The 22,205-nt window shown below is 41.7% G+C and overlaps 1 protein-coding gene across 2 annotated transcripts; it reads right to left on the bottom strand.

Moving 5' to 3' along the window:
- Nucleotides 1-392: 392 nt before the first annotated feature.
- Nucleotides 393-16,115, bottom strand: LOC145531021 (patched domain-containing protein 3-like). 2 transcript variants are annotated; one of them, XR_014072120.1, is made up of 5 exons: nt 13,283-16,115; nt 12,953-13,175; nt 11,752-11,873; nt 5,158-5,303; nt 393-2,718 (listed from the first exon to the last, which is right to left on the bottom strand). XR_014072120.1 is itself a non-coding variant. In XM_081552353.1 (4 exons), exons 1-4 carry the CDS (start codon nt 13,997-13,999, stop codon nt 1,214-1,216), a joined length of 2,820 nt encoding a protein of 939 aa, XP_081408479.1. In that variant the 5' UTR covers nt 14,000-16,115; the 3' UTR covers nt 393-1,213. The 2 variants fall into 2 exon arrangements, 1 of the variants encoding a protein (XP_081408479.1); XM_081552353.1 differs by having other exon boundaries at nt 12,953-16,115.
- Between the last annotated feature and the right edge of the window lie 6,090 nt (nt 16,116-22,205).

Raw genomic sequence — 22,205 nt, 5'->3', positions numbered from 1 at the left:
CGGTATACCAAAACCAATTGTGTTTTATGTACTAGTGGAAAAAAAATGAAAAAGGGGGTTCAAAATATTTACAGTGCTAAAAAATTAAATCCATGTATACCTATAAGATACTTCTGAAAGACATGAAGTAAGATAATAGGTAAGAGACAAACCATGTTCACAGATTGGAGGATTTCATATTGCTAATATATCTATTTTCCCCAAATTGATCTGTAGACTCACCATGACCCAATTATGATCCCAGAAACTTTTCTTTTTATATAAGGACAAGTGATTCTAAAATTAGTATCTAAATGCAAAGAACCTATAACAGCCAAAATAATTTGGAAAGGAGGGAAAATGCTGGATAACTTACCTAATTTCCATAATTAATATAAAGCTTCAGTAATCGATACAGTGTGGTATCCACTTTATTACAGAAAAACAGATCAATGCACAAAGATAGAGGTACACATAAACTGTCACGTGGTTCTTTGATGGAGGCGCCAAGTTAGTCCCTCTGGTAAAAGGACAGTCTTTTCACTACAGATGCTGGGACAACTGGATAACTATAACGGGAAGAAAACGAACCTCTACCCATACTTCCCAACAAACACAGGTCTATGATTCATATGTAATATAAAATGTAAATATAAAACTATTAGGTTTAAAAAGAAAATATAGATGATTTTTTGTAATCTTGGATTAGGCAAAGATTTCTCAGAAAACACCATAAAAAAAAAAGATAAATTTGATTCCCAAACTTTAAAAACTTCTGTTCATCAAAATACACCATTAAGAAAATGCATAGAAAAACCCTAGACTAGGAGAATAAATAATAGTCAGTTACACTTTTACATAATAATGCATATGACAAGTACAATGAAGATAATATTCCATTTTAGAGTATAATACATAAACTATTTGAATTCCAGGCATAAACTACTAATGATGAAATAAAAGGACAAATAATTGGAAAGTTATGCTTGATTGTATAGACCATAATAAAGATGAAAACACTTCTTAATTTAGTAAAATATTTTAATGTGAGACATTAATTTTTCTCAGGATATTTTAAATAACATTTTAAAATGGTATTTACAAGCTAAGGAAACATGCCTTCGTTTTTAGTTTATTGACTATTCTTAATAGTGCATTTTCATCAGATTGGATTGGGCCAATCGGGAATTCTATAACTGGTCTTTGATTTGTTAGTGGCTATTCAAAGTAACTTTCAAAAAAAGGTTAAGAATACTGGGATAAAAATCAGACCATGAGCAGCTCCAAATACCATCACAAGAAACATAATTTTGAAAAATGTCCTGAAGATGTACGCTTTGGCTGCAGACAGGACACACACCCCTATTACTGTTGAACCTGCACTTTGTAACACGGGGTAGCCTAGCAGGTACAGTGCCTCAGTGGCTTTTCGGTTTACTGAGGGCTCTGAACTGGAAACAAATGCATAGGAAATGTGAGCAGAAAAGTCAAAAGAAAACCCTATACAGATGACAAGATTAATCATGGATATGGAGTCAAGGTTGACATTCCAGAAGGCCATAAAACCCGTGACGCCCACAATCACAGAAGCGATCGCAAAAGTTACCCACAAAGAACACAGGGGATGAGGAATTAACAACAAGGCAACCACGAACATGGCTGCTGAGGCGACAATCACGTTCCGGACAGTGTTTTCTACTATTGCAGAATACTGATCGAAATATATGAACGCCGGGTTGTACACCATTAGGGGAACGTCACACTTCTCAGCCATGTCTCGGAACTGGAGTAACATCAGCTTCTTATTGATTGAAGAAGAAATACCCGTGGTTTGAGTGAAGGCCCGGGAACAAATGATTTCCTGTGATGATGTTATGTTAATATCATATGCAAAAAGTGGAAATTCCATTAAAAAAGTGGGAATATTGCTTAGAAACGCTGTCTTATCATTTATATCTTGACGGAGGTTTTCCATGTATTTTACATATTCTCGTAACCAAAACTCTGTAAGGTTTTCATCTACATACTCACTGTTTTCAAAATCTGCCAGACATTTTTCCAGTTTTTGCCTCGCATCTTTATCCCAGTAGTCAAGAGCCTCAGTAACGATTACCATAACCCTGGGACCGTAAGTAGAAAAGTGTTCTTCTTCTACATTAAAATATGGTGTGATGTAGGAGTCGTCACTTGCCAAATTTCGGAGGTCTAAACCTTCCTGCACGTGGAAACACCCATATACACTACTTACGATGTACAAAATGTATAGGAGCACTACAAAAATCTTGGACTTGGTGCTTGTGAGAAAAGGACCAAAATAGTCTCTAAAGAATAGATTCATTGGATGGATGTCGGCTTTATATTCATCTTGGAGAGAATTACATGGGAGGCAGCAGGCCTGTTTTAAAGAGGAACATTTTCGGTCAGGCGTTTCTGGCTTCTTCAACCAGCGTAGACAGACTACTTCTCTTTTCCCATCCAGGGCCATAAATGCTCCAAAACAGGTGATGTTATACAAATAACAGAAGAGCAGGGTTGTTCCCGTATACATGCAAAAGTATTGGACGGACCTGAAAGAGGTCATAATTCCTGTATAGAAGGCCAGGACATTGGTGACGGTGGTGATTGTAATGGATACTGCCACTTTTGAATAGACATCGGACATCCTCTCACTTATGCTCTCCGTGAGGCTGGTCTTCTGCCAGGCAGAAATCATGATAAAGATGTCATCGACCCCAACACCTGTTAGAGAAAGAAACAGAGTCTTCATACTTTTTAACATCCATTAAAAATTAACCAGATCAACTCAAGCGGAGTCTGTGTTTGGGTACTGCTTTCTCTGACGCCGTCTCTGGTTGCCTCTGAATCCACAACACAGCTCATCACTCCTCGCTCTGGAACAACTCTACACTTTGCACACATGGCACAGTACCCTCTGCTCCGAGTCATCACTCGGGGTGTTTCAGTGAAGAGTCAGGAAACCCGGCTGACTGGGTATTAGGTGAAGCAGGGTTAGCCATGCATCTCTGATGCCATCAGAACATGTGAGAGACCATTTTCTCTTATAAACCATTTTACTCTAAGGCACTGAGTTAGCATCCTGTGGTTTAAAATACGAGCTGGATTTATCTGTTCTTCGGTTAGCATCTAGCTATCACTGTGGTACGACTTTAAAGGCACCCCGGAGTTTGTACACACACACGCAGATATACATACACATGTGGTTTTCTGCTAGTCTGGTTCTGACACCCAGAACGCTGTCATTCAAACTTCACTTGCCCAGGTTAAGGCCTTATGTCAGTAAAAGGCAGGTACTCTTGAGATCAGAAATATGCACCAAAGGAAACCTTAAGAATCCTTTACATAGTAAGTGAATACTAAAGTCACCAGTCTCTTCCACAGTGACGTTCCCTGATTGATTTGGAATAAAGAGGCCAGGAGAACATGTGAGGACTCTGAAGTCGTCACAGAGGTTAGGAGAGGAGGACTACAGAGAAGACGGGGTCACCACGGACAGCCTAAGCGCAGTGCAGATAAATCTCACTTCCCTCAGGCCTCCTACCGCTTTCGCTCCTGTACACCTGTTTCTGTGTGTATGGATACAAAATCAATACTTGGAACTGAATGCTGATTGATTTTAATATCAACCTTGGAAGATCTTCTCCATGGATTACACGGGAAGGTACTGGGAATTGCACTTGGCCTCTAACTCGGATGTCCTGTGTGGATGGTCTGGCAGGAGGCCTGCGGTGACACAGCCTTGTGGGGCCTGTCACAAACTGCACCCTGACATGCCCCCCGCAGCCAGCTTTCCGGATTTCGCTTGCATTCAGCTGGATGAAGGGCAAGACTCTGAAGTACTGAAGGCCACAGATAAACTCATTGATGTGGAACAGGTATTTAAAAACCAGTTTTACTATTTATGGAACTTGGTTCAGAAATGGTCCTCACACATTTCTTGAGCTACTGAAATCACAGCCCCCCCCACGCACCCCTACACTCACATGTCTGTGTATATTCAGATCATATGAAGACGTTGATATGAAATCAGCTGTCTACACTTTAGCTGTTTACGGCTGTGGGAACACTGAGCGCGTAAGCGTGAGTGTGTGCTGGGAAGGCGCACATCCCGTGCACAGTTCCTCCCCATCTCCCCTAGGAAACCGATGATTCATTCTTCCAAGTTGCTCACCATCCAAAATAGAAACATATTTGCCTTCTTATGCTTATTGTAAAATAAATCCTGAAAGTACAGGCAAATACAAAGAAAACCTTTAAACAACTGTAATTACACCTGTCAAGGATAATCCTTGCTAATATTTTAAGTGTCATCTATCCAGAATTTGCTCTATACAAATATACATGCATATTTGTACATCTCTCTGTTTTAAACATCTTGTTTCATAACCAGCATTCTTCGTTTCACACTTTGTATCTACCTCTTTTGAGAGACTGAACAGGATCCCAAACCTTAACGGGATCTGAGCAGCCCAATCCCATGGTGGTGTGGGATTAGCTTGTCTTTGTTTTTCCTTATAAAACACACTAAGATGAACAGGCTTACTTTATTTTGTGAAAACCTGCCCAATTACTAGGACAAATCCCCAGAAGTGGAGTTGGCAGGTCAAAAGTGTTCCATTTAAAATTTTTAAGTCTTTCGATTTGTTGCAAAGTTATATCTTAAAAGTGTACCAATTTACAAATCTCCCTCAGCAGAATATGAGAGTGTTCACTTGCGTACAATCTTCCCCAGACCTTCAACCTTGCTATAATATTCATTAATCCAATAAGAAGACAAAGTATCTCACTTTTGGTTTAACTTGCATCCCTTGATTAATCGAAAGGTCAAATATTTCTTTCTTACATTTTCAATGATTAGCATTTTGGATTCTGTGTGTGTGTGTGTGTGTGCGTGCGTGCGTGTGTGTGTGTTTGTGTGTTTGTGTGTGAAATGCCTGTTCATGTCCCTGGTCTGTGTTTTTCCTTTTAGGGTACCAGATTTTTCCAACTCTAAAGGCATATAATTCCATTTGATTTTCTTTTTCTCCTCATTCCTCATTTTGGATCTGTAGAGTCACCTATATATAATTATTTCACTTAATCTAACACAATACCCTTCCTTTACCCCCCCCACACACCCCCCCACACACGGTGTGCAGCCTCACGCTTTGTTTTACTCACCGAGGATAAGAAATGGTGAATTTGCAACTATGAGCACAAACGGCACCCCAAGGTACAGCATCAGGCCGAAGCCGCTCACCACGGCCAAGGCGACAGAGATGACTCCAAAGACTGCAACCCACATTTTGTTTCGTACACAGTCACACCTGTAAATTTGGAGGGAAAAGTCATGGAACTTGTGGTGGTAGCTTCCATACCGAAATTCCAGCAATTCATAACATTCTTGACTAGGACACTTCTTCACAGCTCTCTTGGGGAATAATCCCCACACCTCTCTGCTGGAGAACTTTAATTTCCAGGCACCAGCCCAGACCAACTGAACAAAAACAAAGGGCGGTGGGGGGGGACAGAAAAGTTGGGAATCTGTACGTTTACCAAACTTTTCTGGTTGATTCTTATGCAGTGAGCCTAGCTTGAATCTACCGACTGGCCTTTCAGAACCGCAAAGATATACTAGAACATTGCAAATGGCTAACTCCACTCTGATCTCCAAAGGAACGTGAACAGAAGCAAGCAGTGTGAAAGCGCCCATGTCCGGGTATCTTCTCACCCACTGATGACTCCCATTACCATAAACACAATCCCAAATACCTCCTGTAGGTCAAAGCTGGTTTAATCTATAGTGTGGCTAACAAACAGAATGAAAGCCTCCTTCTAACAGATTTTCCTGGTTCTCCTCTGCTAGAGGAGTGGGCTCTAGAAAAGGGGCTCTGTGTGTGTGTGTGTGTGTGTGTGTGTGTGTGTGTTCAGTCGTGCCTGACTGCTGTGACCCTATAGACTATAGCCCACTAGGCTCCTCTCTCCACGGGAGTCTCCAGGCAGGGAGAGTGGAGTAGGTTGCCATGCCCTCCCTCTAGGGCATCTTCCCCACCCAGGGATCAAACCTGCATCTCCTGTGTCTCCTGCATTGCAGGCAGATTCTTTACCACTGAGCCACCAGGGAAGCCCAAGAAAAGTGGCTACTAATTGCAAAAAAAAAAAAAAGTAATATATACTCCATTTTGAATAACACAACTTATGTCTATTTCTTGGTTGGACCAACAAAAATGGGAATATATATACAGCACTTTAAAAAGACTGGATTTAATACTCTACCTCCCCAACAACCACAACTTTACATTTTAAAATATTGACGACAATCTCTAGGTTTCTGTTTTACTTCATTGCCAACTGCTTCAAAACAAACAACTGATAGCTGCCTCTAGAAACTTTTAGTAGCAGAGAGAAACAGTTTGGTTTGAAGACTAGGGAATTCAATTATGGAAATGGAGCTACTGATTCCCAAAGAGCAAGAATATAACTAAAGACCTTATTCATGCAAGGCCACATTAAAATAACCCAACTTTCTTATTGAAACAACTATGTATGTCTGTATTTCACTTTTTCTCAAACTGCTGGTGCTATCTGTTAAACTCAGGGCCCCAAATCAACATACATACACGCACCAAAACAAAATTTGATTACAACCAATACTTTCTTGTGGACTTCCCTAGAGCTCAGATGGTAAAGAATCTGCTTGCAATGCAGGAGATCTGGGTTCAACCCCTGGGTCAGGAAGATCCCCTGGAGAAGGAAATGGCAATCCACTCCAGTATTCTTGCCTGGAGAATCCCACGGACAGAGAGGCCTGGTGGGTACAGACCCTGGGGTCACAAAGAGTCAGACACAATTAAGTGACTAACACATACACACAATACTTTCTTAAAGCAACAATATTGGTTTACGGGAGTTTAAGGTAAAAGTAATGCAGGTGAACCTTGCAACCAGAAAGATTCACAGGATAAAAGCTACATGTGGCGTGCTTAGCCCGATGCCCTGTTGCAGGTTCCTGGACTGTTGGTATAAATTTTTCAGAGGATGGAGGGAGTGAAGCAGATTATTGGCTGGAGTGATCTGACTTCGACTAGTCACTGTGTTCACTCTCTAAATGATCCTTATTTTAATGTCCAATAGGCAATGGAAGGAAAGATGTGAATGCAGAACGCTAGTGAATACACTTGCAGATTTTCTAGTCCCCAGGAAGGACTTTGGTTAAGCAGTTTATCAGAATGACTTAGGAGAGTCTCCGAGCTTTAGATGCCTGCAGTCCTGGGACACTGCTCTGCAGACTCTGATCTACAGTTTGTAGAGAAGCTGCAGAATCCATGTGTCTAAAAGTTTCTTCATATGATTCCAGTGCTCAGGCTGCCTTGGGAATCACTGGCAGCAAAACGACCAATCAAAACAGCTCACTAACTACACATGAAAGAAGCAGAAATCAGGAGTTCCCTGGTGGTCCAGTGGTTAGGGCTCCTCAGCGCTTTCACTGCTGGGGCCTGGGTTTGGCCCAAAAAAAGGTATAAATGGATGAAATGAAGGATAATAGCTCTAACATATACAGAATATTAAATACCCAAACAATAGAAATAAGTCCTTCCTTGTCAGCAATTATTTTAAATCTAAACACAGTAAACTTTCCAATCAAAACCCAGACATTGTCAGAATGGACAAAACAGCATGATTCAACTATATGCTATTTACAAGAGATTCACTTTAGATCCAAAGACATAAATAGATTGATAAGAGGACTGAAATAGATTCTCCATATGAATAGTAACCAAGAGAGACTAGGAGTGCCTATACTGATAACAGAGAAAATAGACTATTTCAAAAACTGTTAAAAGTTTTGAGACAGAAGGAATTATATATTTATAAAAGGGCCAATTAATCAAGAAGATATAACAACTATAAACATAAATGGACCTCATAACAGAGACCCAATATATATGAAGCAAACATTAACAGTATTATAGAGAGAAATATATAGCTCTACAATCATAGTTGTAAAATTCAATACATCCCTTTCAATAATGGATAAAACATCTAGGCAGATAATCTATAAGGAAAATGAAAACATAGAAAATACCATCAAACTTATGAGACGTAGTGACACCAGTGCCCGGAGGTAAAGTTATACAGTGAAAAAGAGAGAACAGACCTCAAACCGCCTTGTGGAACCAGGAAAAGAAGAGACGACCTAACACAAAGCTAACAGAAGGAATAAAATAAGAATAGTGATAAATAAAATTGAGAATAGAAAACAATAGAGAAAACCAACAAAGCCAAAAGTTGGTTATCGAAAAAAATCAACAAAATTGAAAGACATTTATCTAGCGTGATAAAGGGGAAAAAAATACAAATAACTAAATGAGACGTGAAAATGGGGACTTCACTATTGAATTTACAGAAATAGAAAGGATTTAAGAGATTACTATAAGCAACCTATGCCAAAACACTGGATAACCTAGATTAAATACACAGATTCCTGGAAATACACAAAGACCCAAACTGACTCAAGATGAAACTCCCAACAGAACATGTAAAAGGACTGATCCACACTCAAAAACCTCCCCTCCCCTCCAAAATAAAGTCCAGGTTTGATGGCTTCACTAGTGACTTTTATCAAATATGTAAAGAAGAATTAACACCAATCCTTTTCAAACCCTTCCAAAAAAACTGAAAGGAAGGAAACACTTCCTAACTCTTTTGACGAGGCCATGATTACACTGAAATCAATGTCAGACTAAGATACCACAAGTAAGCTACAAATAATACCTCTTATTAATATAGATACAAAAATCCTCAACAAAATTCTAGCAAACACAATTCAATAAGCATATTAAAAGAAGTATACATCATGACCATATGGGATTTACCCCAGGACTGCAGGAGTAACATGAGAGCATCAATCGCTGTAATACAGCACACTCACAGAACAAAGGATAAAACCATACGAAGCTCTCAAAGGGTACAGAAAAGGCACTCGACAAAACCCAGTGTCTTCTCATGATAAAAACTCTGAACAACAAGGAATGGAAGGAAAGTTCCTCAAAATTATAAAGGCAATTATGAAAACTGCACAGCTAACGTTATACTCAATGGTGAAAAAAAGAAAGCTTTCCCTCTAAGATCAGGAACAAGATAAGGATGTCTACTTTCATCAGTGATATTCAAAGATGTACTAGAAGTGCTACGGAGAAGGCGATGGCACCCCACTCCAGTACTCTTGCCTGGAAAATCCCATGGACAGAGGAGCCTGGTGGGCTGCAGCCCATGGGGTCGCTAAGAGTCAGACAGGACTAAGCGACTTCACTTTCACTTTTCTCTTTCATGCACTGGAGAAGGAAATGGCAACCCACTCCAGTGTTCTTGCCTGGAGAATCCCAGGAATGGGGGAGCCTGGTGGGCTGCCGTCTATGGGGTCGCACAGAGTCGGACACGACTGAAGCGACTTAGCAGCAGCAGCAGCAGCAGAAGTGCTAATCAGAACAATTAGACAGGACTTTGAAATTAAACACATTCAAACTGGAAAGGAAGAATTGTAACTCTCTTTTCACAGATTATATGATCCTACATATGAAAACTCCAATGAATCCAAAGGAAGCCACTAAAGCTAGTAAACAAATTCAGTAAAGCAAGATACAAGATCAACACACAGGATTCAGCTGTTTCTAGCCATGTGCAATGAACAATTAAGAAAAGAAATTAAGAAAGAAAAAGAAATTAAGAAGTGATTTCATTTAGCGTTTAAAATAATGAAATACTTAGAATACATTTAATCTAAGAAGTGAAAGACTGATACATGGAAAACTATAAAACATTGGTGAAAGAAACTAAAAAAGACCTAAATTAATGGAAAGGCTTTCACAGTCTTTGGGGCTGCGGGGGAGACTTAATATCGTCAAAATGACAATCTCACCGAAGGTGATCTACACATTAAACACTATCTCTATCAAAATTCAAACAGCTTGTTTTCCAGAAATGTATAGGTCAATACTCAAATTCATATGGAATTCCAAGGAGCCCTGGATGTTCCAGAATAACCTTAAAAAGAAAAAATAAACGGACAACTGAGAGTGGTCCTAGTATCTGGACAGACATACAGACCAACGGAGCAGAGCGGAGCATCTAGAGAGAAATGCACGTATCTCCAACCCGCTGATTTTTGACAAGGATGCCAGATCCAATCAACTGGGAAAGAGCAGTCTCTTCAACAAATGGCCCTTGGATGACTGGATTTCCACACGAACAAGAATAAAGTTGGACCCCTACTTCACATCGTATACAACTATGATTAAAAATCGTAACCACCTAAATATTGCGGCTGAAACCACAAAACTCTTGAAGGAAACACAGAGCACTCGCACATGACCTCACCTGTCAATGGCCGCTTAGATGTGACACCAAAAGCACAAGCAGAAACAATGAAAACAAATAAGCTGAATTTCATCTAAATTAAAACCTTTGTACATTAAAGGGCATTATCAAGAAAGTAAAGAGATAATCTACAGAGAGAAAATATTTGCAAATTATATAACTTGATAAGGATTTAATATCCAAAACATATACTCAACAACAACAGAATTCAACAACAAAATGACAAACAGCTTCACTAAAAATGAACAAAGGTGGGGAATTCCCTGGAAGTCCAGTGGTCAGAACTCCAAACTTTCACTGCCAAGGGCCTGGGCCCAAGTTCAACCCCTGGTCGGGGAAACAAGATTCTTCAAGCCCTGGGGCACAGCCAAAAAAGGGCAAAGGACTTGAATAGACACTTCTCCATGGACGGTATGCATGCGTGTGTGCTCAGTTGTTCGGTTGTCTGACTCCTTGTGACCCCTAGCCACCAAGCTCTTCTGTTCATGGAATTTTCCAGGCAAGAATACCAGAGTGGGCTACCATGTCCTTCTCCAGGGCATCTTCCCAACACAGGGATCAAAACCCAGTCTCTTGCGTCTCCTGCACCGGCAGGCGGATTCTTTACCACTGCACCCCCTGGGGAGCCCCAAAGAAGACACACAAATAACCAACAACCACATTAGAAAGATAATCACGGTGAGAATGTAGAGAAATTGGAAAACTTACACACTGCTGGTGGGATATAAAATGGTGTAGCCTCTGTGAAAAATAATTTGGTGGTTCTTCAAAGAGCTAACCAGTGAATTATCATATAACCCACTAATTCCACTCCTAGGTATATACTGAAAAGAACTGAAAACAGGAACTTAAACAGAGATTTGGACACCATGGTTCACTGCAGCATTATTCACTATAGTCAAAAGGAAAAAATATTTCAAGTGCCCATCAACAGATAGGTGGATAAACAAATATGGTATATACATAAAGTGGAATATTATTCAGCCATGTAAAGGAACTCATGCTACAATATGGATAAACCTTGAAAACATTATGATAAGTGAAATAAGTCAACCACAAAAGGACAAATACTGTATGATTACACTTCTATGAAATCTCTAGAGTAGGCAAATTCATGGAAACAGAAACTAGATTAAAACTTAGCCAAGACTTGGGGGAGACGATGGGGAGTTATTACTTAATGGTTACAGTGTTTGTTTGGGGTGATGGAAGATATTCATAAAGGGATAGTTGCGACGGTTGCACAACACTGATAATGTAATTAATGTCACTGATCTGTACACTTAAAAATGGTTTTTGAACTGATACATTTTATGTTATAAATGTTATATACACATTATATACATTACTACAATAAAATATTTTTTAGAGTTTAAAAAACTAATAAAATTGTTTTACCTGTAGCACGATACAATTGCAAATAATATGATTAGAAGGTATGCTAAGTGAAACAAGGGGATCACCGTCTTAGAAGTTGCCTCAAATTCCAGTTGTCTAGAAAGTGATGAAAAGTAGACAACCTGCCACAAAAATATATTCAGGTAAATGACTTTCGATTCTGACACTGTACGTGAGTTACATATGATATTGAAACACTACAACTTATTGATTTAAACATTAAAATTCAGTGAAAAATCAAAATATATGGATTATGATTTTAGAATAAAGAAGGTAATAAAGATCTGCTTCTTCTCACAAATCTCTGGCATGCTTTTTAAAGTTTGTTTCAAAAAAATCTAAACTCCTGAATACACAAAATCTGAATCTTATATAAAACTGTGAAAGCATTACTAACTGTAGACATTATAACTTTTTCTAAACTTCTATTCGGTCATTATCTTTTACTATTTTAATTGTACAAACATCATTTCAGACAGGCCTGGGTATTAAAAGGCTTTTTCCAGACGATATCTTCTCATTTTCACCAGTTTTATTCAGAGTATTAGGTTTGCCAGCCCCAAAATTACTGAACAGCTAATATGTGCCTGGCACTATGCTATAATTTACTTTTAAAATGCTCATCTTTCTCAAAAACATCATGGAACTTTTGTTTAAAGTTTTGCTGTTTTATTCCAATGAACTCCAAACAAAGTTTAGGGGGTTCCCAGAAGCAGCAAAGGCTTAAACTGAAAGTAAGAATTTCAGAGTAACTTGACCGGATAAACCAAACTAAACCTGAAGATCAACGTCTGTACTAAACAGACCTACCCTGAGAACGTACCATATGTTTTTAACCAGAATGTTATCAAGGATTTAACATTTGTGGCATTCTTCTCTCTCTCTCTTTTTTTAAAGTCCTCTTTTTATTAAAAAAAATTACTGTAGTATAGTTGCTTTACAATGTTGTGTTAGTTTCACGTGTACAGCAAAGAGAATCAGTTACACACACATCCACCCTTGTTTAGAATCCATTGTGACTTTCTTCAGGGCGCTATTGTAAGAAAGTTGAATTAAGGATCAAATAAACCAGAGCGCACCTAGCCTCCAGTCAAGGACCCTGTCTGATAATCTGGGGGTGCTGCTGCTGTGGTCCTTGGAACAAGTCCTCTTATCCCTCCCACCTTCTCCTGGCCTCCCACAAACCCCAGCCGCCAGGTACCTGGATCTTCTTCAAGGCCAGACTCTCTTCAAGGCTGCCAACCTTCATCAGGAAATGGATCATCCACGCCTTGCTACGTCCATTTCCCTCTCCTTCACCTGTCTCCACGTAGTACTGCAGCCGCATGGCTTTGGCCTGGAGGAGTAACTGGCTCGGCCCTGTACTCTCGCCCAAGACAGTTCCTCCCAGGATGTTGGCCAGGGAGACCATCTGACCGGCTAGGCTGTAGATGGGGAAGGTGATGGTTCTCAGGTTGAGGCCCTTGTTCCTTTTCCAGGCGAACAAGAGTGGGTTGGGGGGGACACAGGAGCCCTGGTTCTTAGCGCACACCTCGCTGTAGGGGATCTGGGTTCCGTTGTCCTGGGTCACAGTCAGAGCCTGCACAGCGTCGTCCACCTTGCTGATTTCCTCTAGGATGTCCGGCTCCAGCAGGGTCTCGGTGTTGGAGACCACGAGGACGGAGGCATAAAAGACCTCGGCGCTCTTCCTGGAGATGGAGAAGATGAGAGAGTCGTTGGCGGTGAAATGTCCCTGCACGAAGCGCCGCTCGGCCTTGGCGGGGCTCCCGATCGGGGTGTACTGCTCCTCCAGGTCGTCTTCTCCATCGCGGGGCAGGTACATCAGGCCGGTGCCCAGGACGGCCGTTAGCACCATGGGCAGCAGCAGGAAGATCCAGGGGTGCGCGCCCACCTTCCCGCCCAGACGCCGGAAGCCCCGCGACAGCGGCGCCTCCAGGCAGACGGTGTGGCAGCGGCGCCGCTGGGCCTGAAGGTTCTCAGACCGCGAGGCCGGCGGGGGCGGCGGAGCCTCGGGCTCTGGAGGGGACTCTGCACTCGGCCTCCCCGCCGGGCCGAGCCCCGGCTCCCGGTCCTGACCCGCCGGCGAGGGCGGCTCTGGCTCCGGGCCAGGCCCCGCGGGCGGCCCGCTCTCTCTCTCCGGCCCCGGCCCCTGGGCCTCGGACCCAGGCCCTTGTCCTGCCTCCCGCTCCGGCTCCGGCTCCCGCTCTGGCTCCGGCTCCGGCGCCACCTTCGAGGGATTAAGGCTCATTTCCAGGAAGGAAAGCCCACGTTCTCAGCACAGCAGATCAGAACGGAGCTGCCGGACGGAGCCCCCTCCCCACCCACCAACGGTTTCCTGAGGTTCTAGGCGCGTCCGTTTGGCCCCTGGCGGCTCGTGCCCCAGATGCTGGAGCGTCGTTGGCGGTCACGTGGTTCGGTTGAGGTCAGTTCAGTCGCTCAGTCGTGTACGACTCTTTGCGACCCCACGGACTGCGGCACAGCAGGCCTCCCTGTCCGTCACCAACTCCCGGAGTTTACTCAGACTCATGTCCATCAAGTCGGTGATGCCATCCAGCCATCTCATCCTCTGTCGTCCCCTTCTCCTCCCGCCTTCAATCTTCCCCAGCATCAAAGGAGTCAGTTCTTCACATCAGGTGGCCAAAGTATAGGAGTTCAGCTTCAGCATCAGTCCTTCCAGTGAATATTCAGGACTGATTTCCTTTAGGATGGACTGGTTGGATCTCCTTGCAGTCCAAGGGACTCTCAAGAGTCTTCTACAACACCACAGTTCAAAAGCTTCAATTCTTCAGCGCTCAGCTTTCTTTATGGTCCAACTCTCACATCCATACATGACTACTGGAAAAACCATAGCCTTGACTAGACCGACCTTTGTTGGCAAAGTAATGTCTCTGCTTTTTAATATGCTGTCTAGGTTGGTCATAGCTTTCCTTCCAAGGAGCAAGTGTCTGGAGCCCAAAAAATAAAGTCTCTCACTGTTTCCATTGTTTCCCTATCTATTTGCCATGAAGTGATGGAACCAAAGGCCATGATCTAACTAGCCCCAAATTTGTCCCTGGTGCCCATCCTCTTAGGATTTAGTTAATACAAGATGCACTTCTTAAAGGTGAGTGAAATGAGTGCTTACACGACTCACAATTGACTGGGAGAATTTGACTTGTTCAGGGACACACACTCACTCACACACACACACACACACACACACACACACACACACCCATACACAAAAGGCATAGATTTTCCCTGTGTTCTAAGTGGCAGATTTTACCTTTGAGGGGATCATCCAGAAGCATGGTTCTCAGGTAAGGCTTTGGTGAACCTGGTACAGCTCATTTAGTTATTTTTATTGTTTACAGAGATAACGTTCTCCTGGTAAAAATTTAGAAGTAAATGCGTAAAATAAAAAGTGGGAATAGAAGAACCCAAAGCCCAGTCCTAAAACTTCCTTCTATCATGTTCCTCTTCTTAACTGAAGTGTTAAAAAGTGAGAGTTTATCCTTACAAACCGTTTTCTTTGCATTTGCAAACATATCCAGATTTATGCAAATATGTCTTTTTCTTAAATATTATTGCACTATCTGTATATGCGAGACCTGGGTTCGATCCCTGGGTTGGGAAGACCCCTGGAGAAGGGAAAGCCTACCCACTCCAGTATTCTGTCCTGGAGAGTTCCGTGCACTGTACAGTCCATGGGGTGGCAAAGAGTCAGACAGGACTGAGCGAGAAAGAAAAAAAAAAATGTGTATGCAGATCACATTTTTCACCAAATACGTCAAAGGATCTTAACATGTGATTGTATGTAGGTTTATCTTATTCTTTGGAATTGCTTTATAGTTTTCCATTGTGTGGCTGGAACATCAATTAGCCATAACGCTCTTGATAGGTCTGTAGGCTGTTTAGAATGTTTTGCTGATATGAACAGTGCTAAGTGAACAAATGTCTTTTTCTTAGAGCACAAGAACTTCATTTGTGAGATGATTTTGTATCAGGGGATTTACTGGACCAAAGGATATCCCATTTTAAATTTCTGAGTTATTGATAAAGTCCATAGAAATTGAACTTTCCCAATAGCTCAGCGGGTGAGAAATCTGCTTGCAATGCAGGAGACACAGGAAATGCAGGTTTGATCCCTGGGTGGGGAAGATTCTCTGGAGAAAGAAATGGCAACCCACTCCAGTGTCTTTGCCTGGAAAATACCATGGATGGGGGAGCCTGGCAGGATACAGTCCATAGGGTCGCAAAGAGTCAGACAGCACTGAATGACTTCACTCATGCACTCATAGAAGTTATATCAATTTACACCCTCATAAGCAGCGTATGAAGTTCTTTTTTGTCGCAGCCTATCCCAGATGTCATTAAAGTGTTTGATTTGTGTCATTGGTATCTTATTTCGATTTTACTTTCTTAATTTGTTGCTTAGACTCACCGTATTTCCTCTTTGGGTGAGTTGTCATCTTATACCTTTTCCTGATTTCCCTTTTGGACTATTCCGTCACTATTTCTTCTTCACTGTAGAAATTATTCATGTACTAAGGAAATAATCACTTGTTCCTGTATTTTGAGTGATGAATATCCCCTTACCCTGTTCTCCCACTGCCATTTTGCTGGTTACCATGCCTTACGTTTGTAGTTGAATTAACTTAGTTTTTAAAATGAATTCTAGATTTTGTTGCTGGTAAGGTGAATACAGAGAAAAAGAGAGTGAGCCGGGGAGTCAGGCAAGAAAAGGGAAATTTATTAGAGGGAAAAGAGAGGGTGACTGGCCCTTAAGGAGAACCAGCATCCTCCCTTTCTGACTGGGTCCTTCTTATACCCCACCAATGAAGAATTCTCTGAAGGGATGCTCACGTAGCCGGAGGTCTGGAATCTAGTGGTCTCACAGCTCTGAGAAGATAGGTACCAGTGAGATAACAGGATGCCATTTGGGCCATTTGGTCAGTCTCACAGATCACTGTGATTTTATTCTTCATCTGTGAGGTTGACATAACGAGTCATCTTATCAATGAGCCCCCATGTGGGCCCTATCAGTTGCATAATAGACAGTTGTTTCCCTTGACCTAGGGCTTCCCTTGTGACTCAGCTGGTAAAGAATCTGTCTGCAGTGAGGGAGACCTGGGTTTGATCCCTGGGTTGGGCAGATCCCCTGAAGAAGGGAAAGGCTGCCCACTCCAGTGTTCTGGCCTGGAGGATTCATGGATTTACCCTAGACTCTTTCTTCAAGCTGGTTCTGCCTAAGACTCAGAACCCACTTGACAAACCAGTATTTTACTCATGCAAATATTCTCTTAAGTTATGTTAATGAAACTGTCTCTTTTCTTGGAAACCTGCCTTTCTTCAAGATTCTTGTCAATCTTTTTATGGCCTGGGACGACTCACCTTGTGCCAGTGTTATCTCAAAATGCATGTTGTGGGTGAGGGGCCTGGTGCCACTCTGAATTTTGAGACATTTCCTTTCTTTAATTAGCAGCCTGCTGATAGGAATATAGCATACTGCTGAAGGCTAGCAGGGGGCACTCTTTCTGCCGCCTTCTGATGTCTATGTCAGAAGCTGTCTCTATCTCTTTTATATTTTAATAAAACTTTATCACACAAAAACGCTGAGTGATCAAGCCTCCTCACTTGCCCCAGATTGAATTCCTCTCCTCCAGAGGTCAAGAATCCCAGAGTCTTTCACAACTCAGTAACAACCTTTCAGGAGGTTTCTATTTATTTGTTTACTTGGAGGATAATTGCTTTACAATGTTGTGTGACTTTTGTTGGGGCCAGTGTGAGGAAAGCAGGCTCCCACCTCACCCCATCCCACCCTCTAGGTCATCACAGAGGGCCAAGTTGATCTCCCTGTGTTATACAGCAGCTTCCCACTAGCTATCTATTTCATACGTGGTGGTGTATATAGGTCAACGTTATTTTCTCAGTTTATCCCACCCTCTGCTTCCCGCACTGTGTTCATAAGTCCTCTATGTCTACATCTCCATTCCTTCCCTACAGATAGGATTATCAGTACAATTTTTCTAGATTCCACGTTTATGCATTAATATACAATATTTTTCTTTTTTGGACTTACTTAGCTCTGTATAACAGGCTCTAGGTTAATCCACCTCACTGCAACTGACTCAAATCCATTCCCTTTTATGGCTGAATAATATTCCATTGTATATACATACCACAACTTCTTTATCCATTCATGTGTCCATGGACATCAAGGTCGTTTCCACGTCCTGGCTGTTGTAAATAGTGCTGCAGTGAACACTGGGGTGCATGTGTCTTTGAATTGTGGTTTTTCTCAGGGTATATGCCCAGTAGTGGGATTGCTGAGTCATACGGTAGTTTTAGTCCTAGTTTTGAAAGGAATCCCCATACTGCTCTACATGGTGGCTGCATCAATTTACAGTCCCAACAGCCGTGTAGGAGGGCTCCGTGTTCTCCATATCCTCTTCAGCATGTACTGTTTGTAGATTTTTTGATGATGGCCATTCTGACCAGTATGAGGTGATACCTCTTTATAGTTTTGATTTGCATTTCTCTAATAATTAGCAAATTATTATAACCATCATATAATTATTATAAATTCTCTGTCTCCTGAGAAACCTGTATGTGGGTCAAGAAGCAACAGTTAGAATCAGACATGCAACAACAGACGGGTTGAAAATTGGGAAAGGAGTATGACAAGGCTATATACTGTCATCTTGCTTATTTAGCTTATGTGCAGAGTATGTCATCTGAAATGCCAGGCTGGATGAATCACAAACTGGAATCAAGATTTCTGGGAGAAATATCAACAACCTCAGATATGCAGATTTGTTATTGTTCAGTTGCTCAGTTGTATCCGACTCTTTGCAAATGCAGCACTCCAGGCTTCCTTGTCCATCACCAACTCCCAGAGCTTACTCAAACTCATGTCCATGGAATCAGTGATGCCTTCCAACCATCTCATCCTCTGTCATCCCCTCCTCCTCCTGCCTTCAATCTTTACCAGCACCAGGGTCTTTTCTAATGAGTCAGTGCTTTGCATCAAGTGGCCAAAGCATTGGAGCTTCAGCTTCAGCATCCGTCTTTCCAATGAATATTCAGGACTGATTTCCTTTAGGATGGACTGGTTGGATCTCCTTGCAGTCCAAGGGACTCTCAAGAGTCTTCTCCAATACCGTAGTTCAAAACCATCAGTTCTTTGGCACTCAGCTTTCTTTATGGCCTAACTCTCACATTCAAAAAATGACCACTGGAAAAACTATAGCTCTGATTAGATGGACCTTTGTTGGAAAAGTAATGTCTCTGCTTCTTAATATGCTGTCTAGGTTGGTCATAACTTTCCTTCCAAGGAGTAAGTGTCTTTTAATTTCATGGCTGCAGTCACCATCTGCAGTGATTTCGGAGCCCAAGAAAATAAAATCTGTGCCTATTTCCGTTGTTTCTTGATCTATTTGCCATGAAGTGATGGGGTCAGGTGCCGTGATCTTTGTTTTCTGAATGTTAAGTTTTAAGCCGGCTTTTTCACTCTCTTCATTCACCTTCATCACGAGGCTCCTTAGGTCCTCTTTGTTTTTGCCACAAGGGTGTCATCTGCATATATAAGGTTGTTGGTATTTCTCCCAGCAAAACTATAACTCTGAATCTGCGGACCTTTGTTGGCAACGTCTCTGCTTTTAAATACGCTCTCTAGGTTCATCATACTTTTTCTTCCAAGGAACAACATTTTTTTTAATTTGATGGCTACATTTTTAATGTTGTTATGCTTTGGTGTAGCTGTTTCATTCATTCTGGAGCTATTAGTAATTGCCCTCTGGTCTTTCCCAATAGCATATTGGACACTTTCGACCTGAGGGGCTCATCTTCCAGTGTCATATATTTTTGTCTTTTCATACTGTTTATAGGGTTCTGGAGGCAAAATATGGGAGTGGTTTGCTGTTTCCTCCTTCACATTTTGCCAGAACACTTCAGATGACCTTTCGCTTTGGGTGGCCCTGTATGGCAGGGCTCATATCTTAAGTGAGTTGTGCCAGAACCATTGCCACAACAATGCTGTGATTCATGAAGGTGCAGGAAACTCTTAGAATTATGTTATTTTTAATGCATCTTATTTATTCCCCTCAGCTAGATTCTAAGTGTAATTTGTCTTTTTTATTCATTGATATATTTCCCAGATGTTGAATAGTGTCTTTTATTTCTAAAAGGTTCACAGTGTTTCTTTATATATAAAAGATATTGATTCAGTTCAGTTCAGCTCAGTTGCTCAGTCGTGTCCGACTCTGCGACCCCATGAACTATGGTACTCCCAGCCTCCCTGTCCATCACCAACTCCTGGAGTCCACCCAAAGCCATGTCCATTGAGTCGGTGATGCCATCCAACCATCTCATCCTCTGTCGTCCCCTTCTCCTCCCGTCCTCAATCTTTCCCAGCATCAGGGGCTTTTCAAATGAGTCAGCTCTTCACATGAGGTGGCCAAAGTATTGGAGTTTCAGCTTCAACATCAGTCCTTCCAATGAACACCCAAAATTGATCTCCTTTAGGATGGATTGATTGGATCTCCTTGCAGTCCAGGGGACTCTGCAGAGTCTTCTACAACACCACAGCTCAAAACCATCAATTCTTTGGCGCTCAGCTTTCTTTATAGTCCAACTCTCACATCCATACATGACTACTGGAAAAACCATAGCCTTGACTAGACGGACCTTTGTTGGCAAAGTAATGTCTCTGCTTTCTAATATGCTGTCTAGGTTGGTCATAACTTTCCTTCCAAGGAGTAAGCGTCTTTTAATTTCATGGCTGCAATCACCATCAGCAGTGATTTTGGACCCCCATAAAATAAAGTCAGCCACTGTTTCCACTGTTTCCCCATCTATTTGCCATGAAGTGATGGGACCGAATGCTATGATCTTAGTTTTCTGAATGTTGAGCTTTAAGCCAACTTTTTCACTCTCCTCTTTCACTTTCATCAAGAGGCTCTTTAGTTCTTCTTCACCTTCTGCCATAAGGGTGGTGTCATCTGCATATCTGAGGTTATTGATATTTCTCCAAGCAATCTTGATTCCAGCTTGTGATTCATCCAGCCTGGCATTTCACATGATGTACTCTGGATATAAGTTAAATAAGCAGGGTGACAATATACAGCCTTGATGTACTCCTTTTCCAATTTTGAACCAGTCAGTTGGTTCCATTTCATGTTCTAACTGTTGCTTCTTGACCTGCATACAGTTTTCTCAGGAGGCAGGTAAGGTGACCTGGTATTCCCATCTCTTTCAGAATTTTCCACAGTTTGTTGTGATCTACACTATCAAAGCCTTTAGCAACGTCAAGGAAGCAGAAGTAGATGTCTCTCTGAAACTCTCTTGCTTTTTCTATGATCCAACGGATGTTAGAAATTTGATCGCTGGTTTCTCTGCCTTTTCTAAATCCAGCCTGAACATCTGGGAGTTCTCAGTTCACATACTGTTGAAGCCTGGCTTGGAGAATTTTGAGCATTACTTTGCTAGCATGTGAGATGAGTGCAAATGTGTGGTAGTGTGAACATTCTTTGGCATTGCCCTTCTTTGGGATTGGAATGAAAACTGACTTTTCCAGTCCTGTGGCCACTGCTGAGTTTTCCAAATTTGCTGGCATATTGAGTGCAGCACTTTCACAGCCTAATCTTTTACAATTTGAAATAGCTCAGCTGGAATTCCATCACCTCCACTAGCTTTGTTTGTAGTGACTGGAATGCGAAAGTAGGAAGTCAAGAGATACCTGGAGTAACAGGCAGGTTTGGTCTTGGAGTACAAAATGAAGCAGGGAAAAGGCTAATAGAGTTTTGCCAAGAGAACGCACTGGTCATAGCAAACACTGTCTTCCAACAACACAAGAGACAATTCTACACATGGACATCACCAGATGGTCAATACCAAACCAGATCGATTATATTCTTTGCATCCAAAGATGGAGAAGCTGTATACTGTCAGCAAAAACAAGACCGAAAGTTGACTGTGGCTCAGATAATGAGCTCCTTATTGCAAAATTCAAACTTAAGTTAAAGAAAGTAAGGAAAACCACTAGGCCATTCAGGTATGATGTAATCAAATCCCTTATGGTTATACAGTGGAGGTGACAAATAAATTCAAGGGATTTAGATCTGATACAGTGTCTGAAGAACTATGGATGGAAGTTCATAACATTTTACAGGAGGCAGTGACCAAAACTATCCCCAAGAGAAAGAAATGGTTGTCAGAGGAGGCCTTACAAAGAGCTGAGAAAAGAAGAGAAGTGAAAGGCAAAGGAGAAAAGGACAGATATACCCATCTGAATGCAGAGTTCCAAAGAATCGCAAGGAGAGATAAGAAAATCTTAATTGAACAGTGCAAAGAAATAGAGGAAAACAACAGAATGGGCAAGACTAGAGGTCTCTTTGAGAAAACTGGATATATGCACAATGTGATAGTTGCAGAGTTATATTTTATCTGGGGCAAAATAGGGATTGGAGCTCAGG

This window comes from Giraffa tippelskirchi, chromosome 13, assembly GCF_054371585.1.
Source record: "Giraffa tippelskirchi isolate mGirTip1 chromosome 13, T2T-mGirTip1v1.2.pri, whole genome shotgun sequence".
Lineage (NCBI taxonomy): Eukaryota > Metazoa > Chordata > Mammalia > Artiodactyla > Giraffidae > Giraffa > Giraffa tippelskirchi.
This window is presented reverse-complemented; position numbering and strand designations above follow the sequence as displayed.

Excerpts from the sequence above, each read along its gene's own strand:
- LOC145531021 (XM_081552353.1), bottom strand. The coding sequence starts at position 13,999 with ATGAGCCTTAATCCCTCGAAGGTGGCGCCGGAGCCGGAGCCAGAGCGG. Across the intron at positions 5,304-11,751 it reads GCAATTGTATCGTGCTACAG|GTGTGACTGTGTACGAAACA; the intron begins GTAAAACAATTT and ends CCAAATTTACAG. Across the intron at positions 2,719-5,157 it reads TTCACCATTTCTTATCCTCG|GTGTTGGGGTCGATGACATC; the intron begins GTGAGTAAAACA and ends TTTCTCTAACAG.